General features: G+C 37.7%; 1 protein-coding gene across 1 annotated transcript; it reads right to left on the bottom strand.

Annotated features, from left to right (window-relative positions):
* Positions 1-290: 290 nt before the first annotated feature.
* LOC143888239 (O-fucosyltransferase family protein) lies at positions 291-19,719 on the bottom strand. The gene is made up of 10 exons (XM_077392599.1): positions 19,144-19,719; positions 15,825-15,903; positions 10,087-10,154; positions 9,350-9,438; positions 6,902-7,099; positions 2,729-2,933; positions 2,457-2,624; positions 2,063-2,230; positions 1,692-1,882; positions 291-680 (listed from the first exon to the last, which is right to left on the bottom strand). The coding sequence occupies exons 1-10, from the start codon at positions 19,534-19,536 to the stop codon at positions 545-547; spliced, it is 1,695 nt and encodes a 564-aa protein (XP_077248714.1). The 5' UTR covers positions 19,537-19,719; the 3' UTR covers positions 291-544.
* Between the last annotated feature and the right edge of the window lie 1,626 nt (positions 19,720-21,345).

The raw sequence follows: 21,345 nt of genomic DNA, 5'->3' as shown, positions 1-21,345 counted from the left end.
AATCTGTAGATCATAGCATGCCCTCTAGTCAAGACAAAAATACTCAAAACAAAAATATAGCAGGATAAATAAGTAAAGAATACCTGTTAATATGGCCAAAGCAGCCCTTGAATGCTGTACTTTGGAGTGAGTTAGTGCACATTTGGGTGCAAGATTATCGACCATTCACCCTTCTACATGTTTTCACATATAATGAACCCCCATTTGTAATTAATCCCATATAGTCCATGCAAGAGCAGTGCGTGAAGATATGCCTCCAATTGTTTATAAATAGTTTTGAGAACTAAATATTACAAAGAATTTAATTATATATAAGATGTTAGTGTTTCATATACAATGAATTTGTGTATCAAATTACAACAGTAACAGAGGCAATCAACCCTACAACCAAAATCTTGGCAATCCTCTCTTCTCTCCACTAAGATGAAACAAAAGAATTTCAGTCCAACTGAATGATTACTGATACAAGAAAACATGCACGTATCAACAAATTTTGATCGGAGAACAAAATATAATCCAAGTTAAATAACTACCCATCTGTAAATCAGCCCTTTGCATGTCGGCACATGCAATCTGGCATGGGAAATGTGTATAAAGAATTATTGGGTTTCCTCATCTCAATCCCCTTCAAATCACTGTGATGAAGCATTTCTTGCATATGGTGCTTGAAAATATCCCATCTGCAATAAGAAATTGGGAATGTGCGGTAAGATTGCAGTGTCTCATGTATCATAATATTAAAAAAATTGTTAAAGCTACATAAGATAATTGCCATTCAAAAAGAAAAGAAAAACATATTCTAAGATAATGTATAATCACTATAACAAATCACCATATTATATAATCAAAACCATGTTTGGTGTTCATGTATTTGAATTGAATGATAGATAATGTTAGTAGTGCCTTTAAGTATCATCATAACACATAGGTGACCTTGTATCTTGTTCAATATGGGTGAGATTTGTCATGGTTTCAGGATTGGATGTATTTGACTAAATTATCAAAGACAGAAGATGCTACAGATCCACAAACTGTTGAGCTAAAACAGTTTGAACATTTTGCTCATGATTACACCACTGATACAACTCTATTAGTGAGTAATCTTGATAGAAAATAAAATCAATCTAGTTGGATAACAGTTCAGACCGCCAGACTCCAAACAATATACAAATCAGCTTTCATGTTTGAGGTGTATCCTGATATCCCACAAGAGCACAATAAGTGAATCAACAAATAACTCTAATTAATGAATAATTCCACAATATATTTTCTGGAAAAATATACACAATTTTACAAACAATATATTTGACAGGAAGGTTGTACAGATAATACTGAAATAATAGATTAGACTAAAACAAATTTAAAGAGAACTAGTATGAAACAGAATACAACTAATTGATACCAGAAAAAGAGTGTAAACAGGAATTTTTTATTGTAATATCAATTTGATAATTTTGCATCAAATAGAAGAACTGAATAATACTGGAGAAAAAAAACAAAAATATATAACCTTAACCTGTACAATCAGAAAAGAACACTTTTGATGAACTATAGAAGTTCTCCTCAACAAAGAATAGTGGATGTGACAGAAAACCACGCATCTTTAATGAAATCCACAGAAACATCAATAGGAATCCCAAAATGAAAGAGATGGCTCACTGATATAAAATTACAAGTCAAGAAGAAATAACCTGATCTTTGGATTATCAAATAACACCGCTAACTTTCTCTTATCAGGTTTGATTGTCTTGGCGTGACCATTGTATAGATAGCGTCTATGACCCATCAGAAAGTGGGGGAAATTGCCACCTTGAGTTGTAACGAATACTTCACTGTGAAGACAAACGGCATAATCGAGAGCAGCCAATCTAGACAAGTGCCCCTACATCAGAAACTCTCTATTAGAGATCTATCTGCTCCTTATTTTAAAAAGATAAAAAAAAAGGACTATCAAAATTGAAATGCTAGCACTAGCAGATGATTCCTGTACAGATGGGAACTCATGGATCATATCAGAAAGTGCATTCTAGATTTTTATGCGATATACTATTAAAAATTATACCATAAATGGAGCTAGTTCATCTGGTGAGGCTATAGTGTCTTTTGTCTCTAGAAATGGAAATAATTGTCGAAGAGGGGCCATATATCTTTCTGCCTTGTAAATTTTTCCAGCAGCAACATAAACTGAGGTGGTATTGTCAAAGCCCATGCCCCTAAGCATCATTCCCACCTGCATAACCCAACGATTTGATTCAGGAAGGGTTAAACATTTTAAAAATAGAACATGATCTTCGAAAGACATTTGAAACTGCATGAAGATTGAAAGCAATCATTCATGCACCACAACATAATAGTAATCTTCTGGCAATCAAACGAAAAATGAGGCATGGCAAAGAAACATAAAAAAAAATGTAAGCAAAAGCAAATCAAGACCAGAACTGGCTCTAGTTGCATACCTCCAATGGAGTTAAAGGGCATTTCCCATCCATTCGAATTGCACCTGGCTTTATTACTCGCCCAGTTTTACTGAACTTTCCTCTCCATCCCCTTTCACGAGCTTTATCCAATTCACGTTTCTCTTCCTTGCCACCATCGTAAGTACAACACGAAAAGGCTACCATATCCTGCAATATAAAGAGAACCAACCTTTAGAAGAATGAGAAACACAAGTAAAAACATGCATAAATAAGTAAATGTATCCCCATAAAGTGAAGAAACAAAGCATCACCTCTTCAAATCGAAGATGAACCGAGATGTACTTCCCACCACTCAAAGAGCTATTCTTAATCATTCGATCAACCATATTTTCTGCCAGCATTCTTATAGGTTCGGAAAACCTTAATGCTTCATAATTAGTCAAGCATCGAAGACCCTGGATATTTGAGGGAACTGCATGAGCCAATCTATTGGAGAAAGGTGCAATACGTACAGCCCTGCATATTTAATAGGAAAACCATATGGAAGTTACTTTAAAGGAAAATAATGTAAACTGTGAAGATTAGGTTCTCAGAAAAAATGTCCATAGCATATCATACTGAGTAAAGCAGAAATGAATCATCTTTAGACCACTAACTAAAACTGGGATTTGCTAACATGTGAATATCAGCAGAAGTTACTAGAACATGCAAACAAGTGATTTGCTAATGTATCCAAAACTGTGCTAGTTCGTCCAAGATGAAAAAGTGCCACAGGGGAGCTTCTGCAAGAATATATCATTTTAGCATAATATATCGGTTTGAGATTGTTTGAAACCTACAAAATAAATTGCAATCATTTAAATCACAAGCATGTCAAAACATGGAGCCTTGGTATAACTACTACAAAATGATGATTAATATTTTAGGAAGCTGATAAATTTGCCCCTATTTATTTCCTGTGGCTGCCCCCTATACCGGTTCAGGGCGGTAGCCATTTCCTTGCTGGCATAGTTCATACCAAACCCTCCTAATGGCCACCTGTTATCTTGGTTGTGCTCAACTTGCCGGCAGCTTAATAGCACCATTGATTTCTTCCTAGAAGACCTACCATCATGTCGAGTTTATCATGCAAAAAAAAAGTATTGGCAATTTTGGTGGTGTTCAACCAAGCTAGATATTAATGGCCAGAGTTCCATTCGACTTAATTTTTTGGGTAGAGAAATTTGGGGTTATGAAAAGAGATTTACTTGTGGTGGTGGAATTGCGTGGTGAAGTGGCCCTCTTGGTGGTTGAGAATGTTGGTTGTGTTTATTTTACACACACACGTGGGAGTTATGAATATTGAATTGAGAAGAAAAAAGGCCTGAAAACGATGATGATGCAAGCAGGGACGTCTAACAATGACAGGAGCCTTGAAGGCGATTGGGTCTACAAGAAAAACTGTGATGATTTACAATTGAGGAAGGCGATCACGATGGCAACGATGAGAGAGAGAGAGAGAGAGAGAGAGAGAGAGAGAGAGAGAGAGAGAGAGAGAGGGAGAGGAGGGGGGGCGGCATACGACATTCAAAAAAGCTAAGTAATGGGCTAGTACCTTTAATCATTTTTCACTTAATCATGTTAAGCAAATTATCCTCTACAATACAGGGACCAACAATCCTCTACAATACAGGGACCAACCGGACATCAGATTGCAAAACTATAGCATGAGCAACAAATTGATTTTGGACCATCTTACGAAATCTCCTTAAGTATAGCAGTACTTCAACACAGGATTTGATGAGATAAATCCATGGAGAGGCCAACTTGAAGCACATCACGACCTACTCGAAACACTAGAAAGACCCGAGAAGGGAACCCGATTCGAAATGATTGAGAAAAAAACCCTAAAGCCTCTAATAAAACTCATGTGCGTGCTTCAATGAGTCCCTTAAGCCAATTAGACCCAAGAGAACCAATCTCCCTTTCCATTAAAAATGAGCTTCAAGTTACCCTCTGGACGCTTCTTCCCTCCACCAATGGCTTCTCTTTGCTTCTTCCATCGTCCAAATTTGGTTGAAAAAACAACAATATACCAAGAGAGATGAGAGAGAGAACGGCATACGACATACAAAAAGCTCAATAATGGGCGACTATCTTTAATCATAGTTCACTTAATCATGCTAAGCAAATTATCCTCTACAAGGGACCAACCAGACGAAAGATTGCAAAACTATAGCATTAGCAACAAATTGATTTTGGACCATCTTATGAAATCTCCTTAAGTATAGCAGTACTTCATCACAGGATTTGATGAGATAAATCCATGGAGAGACAATCTTGAAGCACATCACGACCTATTGGCAACACCAACGAGACCCGAGAAGGGAACCCGATTCGAAAGAAAAAAAACCTTAAACCCTCTAGTAAAACTCATGTGCATGATTCAATGAGTCCCTCGAGCCAATTAGACCTGAGAGAGCCAATCTCCATTTCCATTAAAAATGAGCTTCAAGTTACCCTCTGGAGGCTTCTTCCCTCCACCAATGGCTTCTCTTTGCTTCTTCCATCGTCCCAATTTGGTTGAAAAAATAACAATTTACCAAAAGAGATGCAGGGAGAGAAAGAGAGAGAGAACGACATACAAAAAGCTTAATAATGGGCGAGTACCTTTAATCATAGTTCACATAATCATGTTAAGCAAATTAACCTCTACAATACAGAGACCAACCAGATGTCAGATTGCAAAACTATAGCATTAACAACAAATTGATTTTGGACCATCTTATGAAATCTCCTTACGTATATCAGTACTTCACAGGATTTGATGAGATAAATCCATGGAGAGGCAATCTTGAAGCACATCACGACCTACTGGCGACACCAGTGAGACCCGAAAAGGGAACCCGATTCGAAAAGATTGAGAAAAAAAAATCCTAAACCCTCTAATAAAACTCATGTGCATGCTTCAATGAGTCCCTCGAGCCAATTAGACTCAAGAGAGCCAATCCCCCTTTCCAATAAAAAAGAGCTTCAAGTTACCCTCTGGAGGTTTCTTCCCTCCACCAATGGCTTCTTTTTGCTTCTTCCATCGTCCAAATTTGGTTGAAAAACAACAATATACCAAAAAAGGGTCAGAAAATTATTCAAACTCCTCGACGTCAAACAATGAGAAAGTAGTGCCTATCAGATCCGTCATAAAGCCCATATTCTGAAGCCTAAAATTTCACTCCTAAAGTATGAATTTTGTTTGCCATCTCATACAATGAAATGCACTACTCTTGGGATGGTTCTTGTGCTAAAAGTATGCCCACCTTGGGAAACAGGCTGATGAATGTCCTAGAAGAGAACCATCCTAGATATTCAATTTCCCCATCTCACAAATATTAACTTTTTCTCAGGCCGACCAAACAAAGTGTGTTTTTGTGAAACATATGTTCCCAAAGTTTGCATATAATGTGATTTCAAAGTGTGCTTTTGTGCAACTCTTGGAAATTTTGTGTGTGTGCAACTATTGTAATCACTTGATTGAGATTTAGGGCTGTGTGAATGACCATCAGTTCATTCAGCAAAGAAAAACACTAAATATGGTTTATTCTTCCCATGCAGGTGCATAGTATATAATTTATTCTTCCTTTTAAGCTTGCTTTCCTCTGTAATTGTCTTACAGCTGGCATCAGAACTAGTATATCCTGACTTTAAAAAGGAGTATTAAGACCTATGAGATCTAAAAAAAATTAATTTAGATAGGCTATTAGATATCGTTCCGCATTTTTTCAGATTTTTTGCACAGGGTTTGGGACATCTAATTGATAAAAAAATGAAGGAAGAAATTTAATTTCCAACACAATCTGTTGATTTGAGAAGCAAATCTAGCTTGTGTCCCCGGGGCTTTGGAAGAGGGATGCTTTACCTTCCGGGGCCCTAGTTTCACACTTTTTCTGCACCTCCAGAATGGAAAATGTGACCAAGATATTGGGAATATTGGGTCATGACACTTAAAAGATGTAGTTTTTCTCTGGAAACTTCCAAATTAAATGCAAATACTTAATTAGAACATTGCATCCAAAACTGTGCAAAAATACAACCCACAAATAACATCCCGTGTCAGGTAGATGCCACATGCCATATCTTTGTGAAGAAAATAACTTCCTCAATAAATTCTTAAGTGACTCCAAGACCATAATGGTTGTAGTAATTTTTAATCGTCTTTGTGAGCATGGCAGGATATTGATATGTCAAGTCATGCGGCGTGCAGATGAATAGTATGAGCCAAAGTATGAATAAATTCTATAAGAAGCTATGAGTTCATTCCAAGAATCAAAGAGAAATTTTTTAAGAGTGAATGAAAACCTTCCAATTTTCAAGCTAAGCGATGTGCTCAAGTAAGTGTATGTGAGAATGTTATAAGATTAACCAGACGAGATAACTTCTTGGGAAGGCCAAGGATTTAAACCAGTAGTGACTGATATTTAAAAGAACAAAAAAAATGTAGAATGGCATACCCCAACTGTAACAACTTTGGAAGGACCTTCTGAATATAGTGGGTCGAAGTTGACCAAGCTTTAACTCTCAAATTCACAATGTTGCTGATATTGTTATCAAACTTCTGAAGAATAGCTTCAGGGAGCTCTTTGACCACTTTCACGTCAGTCTTTAACACATCAATGAAATACTCCTCGTCAAAAATGTCCCCAAACTTGCTACAGAAAATTGCAAATAACAAGATTATGAAATTGTGTATCAATATTTTGTAGCTGAAATATTATAGCTAGATAAAAGAAAACATCTTGTATTTTCAAGATATAGGAGGCTCGAATCAAATGGGGATTTGAATATGAATGTAAAAATATGACAGTCGAAATGTGTTCACAAATTCACAGTGAAATAAAAAGAAAAAAAGATGCTTCATAGAAGACCAGAATTCATTGAACTAAGTTTATAGATGAAAATCAAGATTCATAAGGAATGCTATAAACTTCTAGTCCATGCTTGAATTTGATATAGCCCCCGAGTTTTGTTGAATTACTACAACAGTTTGTTTCTTTGTATCAATTCATAGCCTTCATCTATGCCCTTACGGATTTTAATAATAAGCTATCTTTCCCAAGGAAATTGGATGTTTACAAAGGCTTTTTACATTTTTAAAATATGCCACCATTATCAGCTTACCCATTATCTCAGCCTCTCCCCATCTGCAGTTACTTGTTGCTTGCTCATAAACAATCAGCATTTTTCATTTTTTTTAACGAGATCACCACTCTTTAAAAAAATGGTTATGTATCAATGGACATAGAAACCAAAATTGTGCTCAAGGCAGTTGCAGACTTCATAGGAAACTCTTTTTCACTTCATCTTCCATAAGCTATAGCACCAAACTTTGAACAATGGCTAAAGACCTAGGCATTCTGAAATCGCCTAGCCCCTAACTAAAATTAATATAATATTCAGGTTAGAGGTTCTCTGGGCAGGAGTTTAGTGCCCATCATTGAAGACACATCCTGTGAAAAGCACACAAAATTTGTCTATTAGCTGCTTATTAAAGGGTGGTGACAAATTTACACTTGTCCACACTTTCTAGAAAGAAAAAATCCTGAGTAGCCAAAATGAAGTGTAATCAAGATAAGTGCTTGATTACACTTCATGTTTCACAATGCCTAGTGATATTGTTAATGTTGAGCAGATGACTTGTATTCTGCGGACCCTGTCGGACTGATGTGCACGTCCCCGAAGGAAAATTTAATTTATGGTTTTCTGCTAAAAGGTATTTCAGTAATTTTCTCGATCTAGTGGCATTGATATATAAGCCACATGTTAGGGTTATGGGTAGCTAGGTTTTCTTTGTTTTTACTTGGCTAAGAAGAAGAGTTTTGTAACCCTAGGCCGAAATAGTGAAAGCTCTTCTCCCGTGGGACGTAGGCACACTGGTGAACCACGTAAATCTTGTCTTCTTGCATTGTGTGATTGCGTTTTTTGCATTCTTTTTACGTCTGCTGCAAATCATGGCTGATCCTTATTCAAGAAGGTATCTCTCTGTTTTCTTCCATTAATGTTTTCAACTTTCGAGAATTCTATACCATGTTTCACAATGCCTCATGATATTCTTAATGTTTTCAACTTCTGAGAATTCTGGCTTCATTTCTGAACACTTTTTGATATACTAGATAAAGTTGTGCTCAATTTTTAAAGCTCAGAATTGCATCCAAATGTCATCTTAATTCTAGAGTTCAAACAAGCAAAGAAACATAAAGTACCAAACTCAAATTTTCCACTAAGAATAAAGAATTATTCACAACTGATTCACCTAAAAGATCCCAAAACCCACACACTTTCCCAATGCAAAGAGCTGGGATTTTTTTCTCAAACAGACAAAAGATCTGACAAACCCAAAAGAACTAATATATGAAGAGAAATAATTAATGGACAGCATGCTTAGGAAACAAATGTCAGTGTCGGTGAAAATACAAGAAACAAAGAGGGAACAAACAGGAAGCACCAAGGAGAAGGACAGCCTGTAATGAACTATCTGAATTGGGCCTTTGTCACTAACGAGACAGAACCAAACAGTGACATCTGACTTCATATTCTTGGGTGATCAAAAGGAGGACCAAGTCAACAGAAAAACTGAAAAGCCTCTACTGGTTTACAACTCATGACAACTAGGACACATATAATGAATATAGAGATAGACTAAAAAGGCAACACAACTTTTTCCTTTTTTTTCGTTAGGTACAAGGTTAAGATTGAATCCCTGATTTCAATGTCAACAGACTCAACATTAACACTCATCACCACTAGAGCGGAGGCTCAACTTCAACACATGTTGGGATTGATAGGTGGAATGTCTTTGCCACTATGCCACACAATAGTTAGACATGCTAACAAGAAGAATGATTTCAGTATAAAAAGCTAAGCAACTTACAAAGAAAATATGAATTAAATTGAGTCTTCACCTGGAATCCTGCCAAACACTATTCAAATGAAACATTGGGATGACAAGAGTAGCATTGAGTAGGCTGGCCACAGCAACTGCATCACATATCTATATCCAACACAAAAACACATCAGATATACATGAGTACAAAGGTAAACAGGTTGACTAGTTATACAAGAAACAAACGTCAATGAGTCATCTACCGTAGCCTTAATGCCCCTTGAGGCCACTAGAATATTAAAAAATGTGGAGAAAATATAGAGAAAGAATAAATTATAGAACTCGATGAAAATATCACTCCAGGTTACAGAGATTCACTTTGAATAATTATTTACATTAATTGTATAAATTGTTTTCCTCAAAAATAAGTGCGCTGTGCGCCCCATTTAAAATCTACCCTGTAAAGTACAAAATTTACACTTTTTTTTTTGTAAATTGAGTGGGGCTAAGTTCCCCACATCAAAAATCGAAAACCAATTTCAAATAAGTTGTAGGGCTAAAATTTTGCCCCACAATGCAAAATCCTACACTAATTTCAAACAAGTTGAGTGGGGATAAAATTTAACCCCATGGGTTAAAAAATCACAAAAAAAAAAAAAAAAGATATTGGGTGGGGCTAAAAAATCAAAAAGTAAAGCCCATGGAGGACACTAGACCATCAATACATAATGCCCAGAAGCCAGAAATTATAGAGAAAAACAAATTAAATAACCAGAAAATATCACTCCACATTATACGAAGCATGAAACAAGATACCGATATCCGTTGCTGATTCAGACCACCATTAGCTTCAATTATAAGGAAACCATTTGAGCTTGACAACCCTGCAAACACATAAAGAATGAAAAGATCATTTAGTTGCTTCTCAAAAATGAATACTACAAGGATCAAGTAGCCAGATACATTCATAGATGTGCCTGTTTAGCACAACGAATCCACAAAATTCAAATAACACATGAAACTAAATTTCCCATTAAAATTCCTCCAACGCTTAAATTTGTAGCAAATAAGATTGGTATATGTCACCTACAGTATAAAGTGTCTTTGACAAAACCGAAAAGCATATGCATGAAAGGAAACTAGTGTAACCTGATTATAAAACAAACATTTACAATCAGATCAATTGAACCCTCACAAATGACGTAGGACCAAGCAGCAGGGGACACAAACCCGGTGCTTTCCATTGGTCTCTTTGGGTAGCCTAAAAGGTGAATTTATGAGCTATAGAAGTGTATAGTATGGTTGATTTACAACCAATTTATAGAGGTGGTCAAGAATCAGTAGTTAGCTGCAGTCCACAAAATGCTGAGGTATATCAAATCCTGAACAATTTTTAGATTATTATCAAATTTGGGGGATCAAATAAGATTAGTTGAGATTATATTCCCAATATGGGAGCCCATTTGACACAATTTCCAGCAAGGACGGTAGTCTTTTTGGAGGTACATGAAGAAGAAGAAGAGCAAGAAAGAACAAGCTCCCAGCTAAGTTTCCATTTATCGCCTCCCACACGTGTGTTAGAAAAATGTAATGGAATTACTCTTTGTATAATTTAATCCAATTTTCTATGGTTAATCAGAGTTTACCCACTTATTGTTGTTACTCCTTATTTTTAGAAAGAAAATATTCCACTTCAGTTTGCATCTGTTTATGAAATGTTTTATCTTCTTTTAATAGCAACGAATTTCATTAAGGAAATCAAAATATAGCGCAGAGGGACCGATCAAGGTGATCAGGAGTTCAGGACTCACAATAAACAGACAGTATTTTAGCACAGCACAACCATAAAAAACTTTGGCTAAAAAACGTGACACTTCTAAAAAGCCTTCTATTCAGGCATGTGGCCTCTAATCATCAAATTGAGACAGTAAACTTCTCCGCGGATAAACTGCGTTTTATCTTTATTCTCTCCTAAAAATATTGCATCAGTAAGGTGGTAGCTTTTACATACACTTGTTTAGACATTGGACCCCAAAAGTACCCGAAAAACCAAAGTCTCAAAGATTAGATAATGTAAAAGGTGCCAAAAGGGACTTCCAATACACCAATTGCAGCAAAATAGAGATGTCGTGGAAACCCCAAAAATGAGTTCTGTAATAAAAATATAATGTGGTTTTAACACCCTGAACTCAAATCTGACTGAAATGATTCCACGGACTGGATTTTTGAACCTTTATGAATACTTCATGCTTGTAGCAGTGTAGCACGAATAGAGGAAGATAACTCAAAACTAAAAATCCTATCTCTCTCCTTTGATAACCTAAAATAACAACAAATGTCCGAGTAAGAAATCCATTATATTTACCAAAACCCCCCAAAAAAAACATATTAGGCTATGTTTGTTTGTTTTGTTTTTTTATAAAGGTGACTTTATTTACTAAGAACAGCCATACAAGAGGATGGAGGGAACAAGGTGTCCCCCCATTGCTGTATAATATGCGTTATGGGACTTTAAGAGATACAAAAAACAAAAACACTGTAAACCCAGGCGCTATTCGCCTGAGCAACACTAGAACAAATCTCTTCCATGCTTCGGAAATCCACTCCGACCTTGGCAAGCTCACCGGTCTTTTCATTTGCGGACCTGTAACTGTAAGTATGCGAGAAACTCGGGCGAATGACATTCTGTAGACACCCAATTTTGTCAAGGTGGAACTAATGATAGGCAAGGTTTTAAATCTCGATTTTGGTTTCGGTCATCAGCGAAACATTTCGGTTTCGGTACAAAATCTTGTAAAAATTTCACCTACTGAAATTTCCGAAAAGTTTCAACGAAATTTCGGGTGAAATTTTGTACTTCATCGAAAAGTTTCACCAAACGTCCGAAATTTTTGAAATTTTGTACTTTTCCGAAACTATGTGCATTTTGTTTCGTTTTCTGCCGAAATTTAAAACTATGATGATAGGTTGTCGCGAGGAAGAGTCTTATGACGAGTCCCAGAGCCCCTATTCTCTTTCTCTTAATCTCTCCTTTTGGTTTACGAAACGGGAAGGATTTTTCAAAAATAAATTTGTCCCGCAGTTACAACAAAAAGCCCGTCTTTACACGGCACCCGCCTTTTACGGCACAGCGAGAAGCCTGTTTTCACACGGCATTTCAACCAGAAGTTAACTTTGAGTTAAAAACTTACGTTTTTACCCAAAAACACTTCACACTCAAACCAACTCGTGAGTTTAGGCTCGTTGGATTCTCCTTGGAACAAGGAATCCAACGGATCTGACCGAGTACTATTTGAAGTCCAAACAAACAAACTACGATCTTTCGAAGTCCCCAAAAACCCGAAAAGCCAGGTTTTTGGACCAAAACACCCTCCCAAGCAAACTTGCAATTTCGCAAATTGCAAAATTTTCACAGTGTGTCGGGTCCAATTTCGTTATAAAACCTCTGGTTCTTTGCTTTTAAAACCCTTTTCAAGGGAGATTCTGTCTAAAAAACCCTACTTTCTTTACTTGAAAGAGAGAAAGTAGAGAAATTCTTAGGTAGCTCATACTGGGCGTCGGTATTCTGCGAATTTCCGAAGACCCGGAGCGACATCCTTCAACTAGCACCGTTGTTCTGCCAAATTTTCTAAGAACCCGAAGCCCCTTCGTCTGAATAGCTCCGTTGTTCTGCCGAATTTTCGGAGAACTCGAAGCTCCTTCTTCTAAATAGCGTCGTTGTGAACCCGAAGCCCCTTCGTCCGAATAGCATCCTTGTTCTGCCAAATTTTTAGAGAACCTAAACCCCCTTCGTCCAAATAGCATCATTGTTCTGCCGAATTTTCAGAGAACCCGAAGCCCCTTCATCCGACTAGCGCCGTTACCACGCCAAATTTTCAAAAAGCATCCTCGCTCCGCTAGTAAAATTACATTTATTTCCCGGCTCTCAGCACTTCTATTACAAAACCCGGTACAGGGTAGTTACGGGATCTAGGGCTCCTTTTGCCATGGGTCCTATAACGTAAACCCCTTACCTCTTTTTGTAAATAGGGCTACTTTCCCTCTCCTTATCCCACCACTCTGTCTCTGGTCCTAGCATAGACAAAAGAGACAGAGACGAGAGCCCACCCTAGTGCTCCACGGCGTTGGACAAATGGAGGGAATTATAAACCCAGTGTTTCATTTCGTTTATGTCTTGTCATTTTCCTTTTGTTTTAGTTATTCTGATTGAGGTCAACTGAGAGATCCTCTTGCGACTCGAAACATGCAGTGCATGACTTCAATCTGAATAATGCCCAAACCGATTTTTCTTCTTTTCTTTGCAAATCCACTTTATTTTACGCACAGGAATTAAGCCTAACCGTAATAAAGGATAAAAAGTAAAGATTTTTTATAGATCTCTTCAAAAATGCCAAATCAAGTCAAGAGACTAGGTTTACCCTGAGCATGAGGGGTGCCTAATACCTTCCCCGAATGTAACCATAACCCTTACTCAAATTTCTGTAAGGACCAGGCCTTAACAAACAAAGCAAAATTATGGGTTCTAGACACCCGACCTAGAGTACAACTACAGTTACTGCTTTTTCAATGAAACTCGGATCTCTATCCATGTTTCATTGGAAAAGTAGAGACGGGTCCTAGGCCCTAACCTAGGTGGCGAATCTGAAACTATATTTCTTATGAAATTCGGACCTCGATCCCGAGTTCACAAGAAACGCAGACAAACTAACACTCCCACTCTTTCAAAAAGAGCACCCGACGTGGTGATCCCGCGCCTCCCATAGAAAGCGAGCTAGCAGCGGCGAGAAAAAACCGGCTCCCACACATTGCAACAGTCCTGAATTTTTGAAATGATGTTAAATAGTTTCCAAGGATGGGGGCTTTTCCACTCACCCAATCTATAATGTTGGAAGAGTCACCTCCACTATCAAGGGGCTAAGACGATGATTAACATACCATTTAAGTCCATACGATAGAACCATCGCTTCCACCTTATTGGATTTGCATATACCTACAGAGCCGGAATATGAAAAAACTTTATTTCCCTCAGTGTCATGGATGAGTCCCTCCAATCCCTAGCGGGCCTGATTTTCCTTTTGCACTGCCGTCAAAGTTGAGCTTGAGCCAACCACAAATGGGCGGCTTCCAAGGTGGTGAAGAGCGACTTTTAACTCTCTTCTCTCAAATGATCACCTGCCAATTTCTCAAGATGTCAACTGCTGAGCTGCTGAGTATGACGCCAAGTGATCGACTGAGCTTGAGCCAACCATAGAGCTCTCGATCCCTCCTAGGTCAGTTTTGTCCAGACAAATCTGTTGTCGGTTTTATAAGGAAGTCACTCAAAAGTGAAAAAGCTATTTTTTTCCTCCCTTGATCACCTAAAATACCACCAAAATTTCTTTGAGAGATCTATTAGTCACCAAAAATAGGAGAAAAAGCAAGATCCTAGAGAAGGAAGAAAAGAAGAAGAGTTCCCATCTCACGTCATTCTCTCTCGCTGCCTCCCTCTCTATCTCGTTTTTTTCTCCCTTTCTTGCGTGCATCTCTCCCTTTGTCTCTTCCCCTAAATACTCTCCCTAAATCCCTCAAATCTCTCTCCCTCTCTTTCTTACCCTTGAATCTCTCTCTAGATTCCCTTCTCCCTAGCTTGACCCCCTCGCTCTTACGCCCTTTCTCTCACCCCCATTGTGCAATCGATCACCCTACCAGTACCTTTTCTTTTTCTTTTTTTCTCCAACCCGCGTGACCCCCTCTCTGTTTGCCGTTAAACTCCCCATCAGCGCAAATCCTCCTCCCTCCCTTGTATTGCCGTAAACCCTCCCCTCTCCCCTCTCCCCTCTCCCATCCACCTTTGCTGTAAACCCCAAATCCCTTTTCCCATCCCCAAAATCCCATTTCTCAACCACAGATCCCTTATTCTTCCCTTTCTTTCTCTTTTGAATTCCCACTTGAGGAAGAAATCTTCTTCCCAAATCCCTTTTGGCATCCCCAAACCCTAAATCTCTATCCCAAAACCCAAAGCATTTCTTTATGGTCTAAATCCTTTCTTTCTTTATTGGCTTAACCGCTTAAGTATTTGATTGAGTATTTCAAGTCAAACTAGATTTTAATTAACTCAGTAGGCATAATATGTGTGAACTCGGGCAAGTCAATAGTTGATACTGCGATTTCTTAAACATTATAGCCATGATTATTAGTAAGCAGTTTTACTTTGTCACTTGAAGATAATTTAGTCTTGATGCCAAATTATCTACATATGGAAGTTTTAGCACCAACATTTATTAAATAAGAAAAAGAAAGAGACTAACAACCAACTGTAGTTCACATAACAAAACTCATACAAAGAAAGATTCGAACACATTTGAAATCACATTGCAGAGAAACCAAATAATGATGTGTAAATGTAGGATGCGTGCATAATAAGTCCCAAAAGGCACTTTGATAGCGATATAAGTTACCACGAAATTGCAATACATATTCCATTATGTTTTATTTGTTAAGTGTTAAAAGGCAAGCATATGAAACTCAATCATGGTTAACTTTCAAGATCCAAATAAAATAATTCAAACTCAAACCTTCTTGAGAGGACCTTCTCTTGACACAAGGCTTCCAACTTTGACCTGCTTTTGGACGCCAATGCCATGCGTTCATCAGCTGCACAATGTTGAGACAACAAGTTTTTATGCTTCTTTGATTTTCCTAACTAATTTCTTATCTAAACACAAGAGGCTCGTTCACATTATGAACTATTCAACTATGGAATATCTATTGTGGAAGTTGCGAGATAATAACATCCAAATGAGAAGGAACTTTCTTAATAAAGAATATGCCAACTAAAAAAAGAATATGCCAACTAAAAACAAGCTTGTGACAATCAAATCAATCTTATGGAAGAGGATCATCATAGAAAAAATGCATGACCTAGTATAAAATTGTATGAAATTGATTGTGCAATGTGGAAGTTTGTATGTTGTACAATATGTAAGAATATAAATTATATCTAGTTAAGCAGAGTCCCAATGATGGTCCATCATAAATAGAATCTGGGTAGCCATTAAACAGCTAGAACAACTTAAAGTAGCAGTTCTCAAAATCTTAGGAAAGAAAGTGAATGCCTATCTATATTTAGAATAGCTTATGCTGTGCGGATGGGTGCGTAGATGGGCGTGGAACAGACATTTCAGTGCCACACTGTGGACATGGACTTAAAATCAACATAAGAATGGAATATAAATATATATAATGATGTTTGAAATGACATTTCACATGGTCAGTGGCATGGCTTCAAAAACAAAAGCGACCTTGTGACATGCCAATGTATGCTACGTGGGTCAAGGATAAAATTTTGCACCCACAAGTGTGTCATATTGCACAAATAATTTGTTTATGTTATTTACTCTAAATGTTTCCACCACGTGTCCTTCAACTCTAAGCAAAGGTGCTAACCGGCATAGATGCACCATGAAGCACTCATACATTGGACACACAACATGACATGCCTCATCAAGGTTTCAAATTTCGGCTGAAATCCGAAATTTTGGACTGAAATTTCTGATTTTGGTGAGGACCGAAATCGAAACTTTCCAAAACAGAAATTTCCGAAAAAAATTTCGAATAAAATATTAATTTTTTAATCATTTACAGAATTTCAGCCGAAATTTCGGGATTTCGGCTAAAATTTCGGTTTCGGGGAACCGAAACCGAAATTTAAAAGCGAAATTTAAAACCTTGTGCCTCATCACATTCCATACCAAGAACAGATCTACACACCCCAAATTACCCAACAAATATTCCCCCTCAAAGAAAAGGGACTCAACAACAGCAAACTTAAAATGCCAATGGGGGTAACTCCTATTCAAAGACGTGAAGAAAGTGACTCCAAATTCTCAGCCAAAGGCACAATGAGGGAATAGAAGATTAATATTTTCTTCAAGGAATCAATAACATCACACGACATGCCTATTAGATTAGGAAATTGAATATCCTTCTACAGAAGACTATAATGCAAAGTCCACCATTCTTATGGGGGGCGCAACACACAACATTGCCTAAAAATCTGAATTCCTTGCCACCTGTCAAAGCATTATAGAATGAGCAGCAACCAAGAAAATCTTGCTGCTTCCTGAGCTCCAAATTTACAATCTTTTTTTTTTTATTAATCCAAATTTACAATCTTGACCACTGTTAGGAGTGCAATTGGGGTTAACACACCCCAGCGCCTAAAAATCTGAATTCCTCACCACCTGTCAAAGCATTATAGAACGAAGCACAACCGAGATGATCTTGCTGCTTCCTTAGCTCCAAATTTGCAATTTTCACCATTGTTAGGAATGCAAATAACATCTAACCAACTCATCGATTTGATCCACATAAGTTTGCTCCACATACCTGACTACCTTGGTACCAAATTCCCCAAGGCAATTATTAACATTCATTCTCCTATCAATGGTGAAGATTTAAGTGTACGAGTGCTTCATGGTGCATCTATGCCGATTAGCACCTTTGCTTAGAGTTGAAGGACACGTGGTGGGAACATATAGAATAAAAAACATAAATAAATTATTTGTGCAATATGACACACTACTAGCCTAAGCCAAACTCAATTACTCTGGCATAAAAGGACAGTAACCACATTACGCATATTTATGCATGTTCTCCTCGTCCAATCTAATGGACCTCTAAGACCTCACACCTTAGTGCCAGTAATAAATTGTGAATCTGAATTCTTCATGGCATTTTTCAACCCATGATTTTAAAACTTCAAATGGTGAAAAGGAAAAATACTCGGTCCCTGAAAAAAGTCTCAACCTTGATCTCACCATAAATCATTAACTAATGTAATAACTTATAAATTAATAGGGCGGCCAAGTGCACGAGGCTCCCGCCATTGCTAGGTCTGGGAAGGGCTAGATGTACGCAGCCTTACCCCTGCTTTTGCAGAGAGGCTGTTTCCGTGACTCGAACCCATGACTACCAGGTCACAATGGAGCAACCTTACCGTTGCGCCAATTTATTAATAACTTATAAATTTATAAAATATCAAAATGAAATCTACACAATAGATGGTGTAAGTTTTATAACAGGAACAGTAAAGCTTCCAAGTCCAAAATAATTATCTGTACTATCTAAAGGCTTTTGTCACCAAAATATTTGTGGAAGTAGAAAGAATGAAACCGAGGCATTAAATTTAGACAGTATTTTAGTTATGCGTAACATATTGTAGAAAAAATGTGGAAGTAGAAAGAATGAAACTGAGGCAATAAATTGAGACAGTATTTTAGTTATGTGTAACATATTATAGAAAAAATTATTAATAGGTTCAACTTGAAGGTTTGGACGGGGTTATGAATTGGCAACTTCGCAAACCAGTAACACTTCCACTTATCACCATCAATCTCAGTGACTGAAATTTCACTATTTAGATATGACGAGTGAGTCCATAAGATTAAAATCAAGATCTAACCCAAGTTTCTTTCAGTAAATAAGTACTCCATACTCTGATTTGGGAAACACCAACACGGTTATAACCTCTGAGACCACAAAATTTCAAGCTCGAACTAAAACAGTGAATTCAGTAACAAAATAGAAGACATGGGGTTACAGAAGTCTCAAATTATAACCATGAAAAAAAAAAAACAAAGGTGACGCAAACATCTCTTAAATTACCCACTTGGAGATACATTAATTTCTCTGTCAAAATTCGCCAATATGCACTCTCTAAATTGCGAAACAACCAATTACTCCAAAACCAAAAGGTTAAGCTATTAGAGTTAATGTTACTTAATCACGTACACTCAAAACGAAACTGCAGAGATGATGAAAAAGAAAATTTGCTCGAATTTCATTCTTGCCTCGGAAAGAAAAATGAAATCATAGAAAAGATCAAACACATACCGCATCAGAACTGTTACCACCGACCCTCATAAAAGGCCAGAGCTTCTGGAACACCTGAGGACTCCGATACGTAGATCCCGTCGGAGCTCGCCGGAGAACAACTCCAGGAACATCAAAATTTAGATTTCCCATATACATCAACATGCCGGAAATGTACATAATCGGAGCAAATAGAAGAATCCATCTTCTTCTAAAAAGCACCGAAAACACAATGTAGATTAACCGGTCGGAAAATGAATTCTGCTTAGAATTCCGGCCACCTCCGGCACCGGCCCTGCCTTTGCCTTGTGTTGCCAACGGTGAATTCCCGTTCGATCTTAAGTTCCCTAGCCTACTGTAACCATGCATCTCTTCAAAAACCCTAGATCTTATATTTCCACCCCAAATCTCCATCAAAATTTGCCATTACATAAAAGAAAGAGAATCAGAAGTAAAATCCCCCAAAACTCCAAAAGCGAATTTTGATTTCGGAATCGAGAATGTCCGAACAAATCTCGAGAGTATGATCTTTGATCGAGGATCGGATTTTTCTCAGATATGAGCTTGCTTTCCGTTTTAGTTTTTGGGAGTGACAGCTCAGCAACTCATTTCTCAGACGCTCGCCTTTTGTCTTTTCTATGTTTTTTTTTTTGAAGTTTTTTGAGCTTCTATTGTTGTGGATTTGCTAGGGACTTTCGCTGAAAGGAATTTCGCGGCCGACTGTTGCATGACAGAACAGCCGTATAATCTGATCCGTTGATCCGAACATAGGTCAAATTTGAAATCAAATTCCGCTAGTAAAATCTAGTCTCGTAATCTTTAAAGCCGTTGAATATTTGAGCCATTTAGCTTACGCTTAGGATGATGACCGTTCAGGATTAGATTGAGAGCATGAGAGTTGTCTCATGACGATCTACAAGATGAACGGTCTTGATTTTACGTACGTGCGCTATAGAGGATCCTAAAATTGGATTTTAGGATTGATTGTCTTTCTGGATAGTTGTTCGGTTTTAAATAAGTTAAAGTGGATTAGGAGAGTGGATTAGGAGATAATCCCGCCGACACAGTGGGAAATAAAGAATTTTTAAATTCTTTTTCTGTTTTGTGCTTTAAACGGAATTTAAAAAGTTGTAATTTTATATTCGTGTCGGAATTTGAGGGCTCCCATGGAAAGGTGGAAGGAGCACGATTGTTGGGGGTAACTTCGTAATAAAATGGAATTCCTTGGGTTTATTCGGGTATTGATTCGTCAATCTTGTAGGGGGGTAACTGCGTAATAAAATGGAACTCCTTGGGTTTATTCGGGTATGGTGAGCCGCGTCCATTGATTATCTTGGGTGCCGTTCTGTATACGGGTCCACAAGTACACCAACAAAACATACAGTGGATTGGAGACTATATTATTGAATGGTCTAAACCCCCGACTCAAATATGTCGTATTATCTCCATAGGACAATCCTAGCCTTTCAATCTCTAGAAGGATGAGGTGAAATAGGAATCTCTACAGATCTGAGGGTCAAAATCATCATCAGGGTCCGGCCTATTTAAGTTGGACACAACTCACAGTAAATGAATGGTTTGGATCGTCCAGTAATGTAGGCCCCACTGTAATTTTGTTGGCATATGTGCATGTACATGTGACACCGTATGAAAACTCATAATTATAACATTTTCAATAAATTGTATGGTCGGATAGAGGGACAAGAAAACTTTATTCAAAGGGAACTTCAATTTAAGATTATATCCCTCCATATTTAACCATAATTATATCATTTCCTCTAAATTATGTAGGGCTGCAACCTGGGTCAGGTTGGGTTGAGCTTTTGGTAGAAAATGAATTGGACTCAACCCAAACCCGACCTGATTTGATGTAGGGGTCCAACTCGGGTCGGGTTGAGGCCAACCCGACCCGACTCGAGGAACGCATTTTTCCAACCCCAACCCTACCCGATTTCCATCCCGACGAGGTTCAACCTGACCCGACCCGACCTGTCCTTTTTTCGGGTTGAACCCGACGGGTTCAGGTTGCACCCCTAATTTGAAGGTAAGAGCTAAACCCAAATTCCCAAAATTCAACCCGAATTGCACCCCTAAAATTATGGAAAGAAAAAAAATCCCCTCCGAAAATATATCTGTTATAAATGTTCGTCTTGCAATCCAAACAGGGCCTTGGGATGTAATGTTGGTTGCACACCCAAATGCATACTGATAAATGTATTTTCT

This window comes from Tasmannia lanceolata, unplaced genomic scaffold (assembly GCF_043159265.1).
Source record: "Tasmannia lanceolata isolate RefF3 unplaced genomic scaffold, GAP_Taslan_0.1 ptg000012l, whole genome shotgun sequence".
Classification (NCBI taxonomy): domain Eukaryota; kingdom Viridiplantae; phylum Streptophyta; class Magnoliopsida; order Canellales; family Winteraceae; genus Tasmannia; species Tasmannia lanceolata.
Note: the sequence above shows the minus strand (reverse complement) of the source record. Positions and strands in the feature narration are given on the sequence as shown.

Coding starts and splice junctions, on each gene's coding strand:
- LOC143888239 (XM_077392599.1), bottom strand. CDS start 19,536: ATGGAGATTTGGGGTGGAAATATAAGATCTAGGGTTTTTGAAGAGATG. Junction 2,934..6,901: donor CCAAAGTTGTTACAGTTGGG/GTATGCCATTCT, acceptor TTAAATATGCAG/GGCTGTACGTATTGCACCTT. Junction 681..1,691: donor TTTGATAATCCAAAGATCAG/GTTATTTCTTCT, acceptor TTCTTATTGCAG/ATGGGATATTTTCAAGCACC.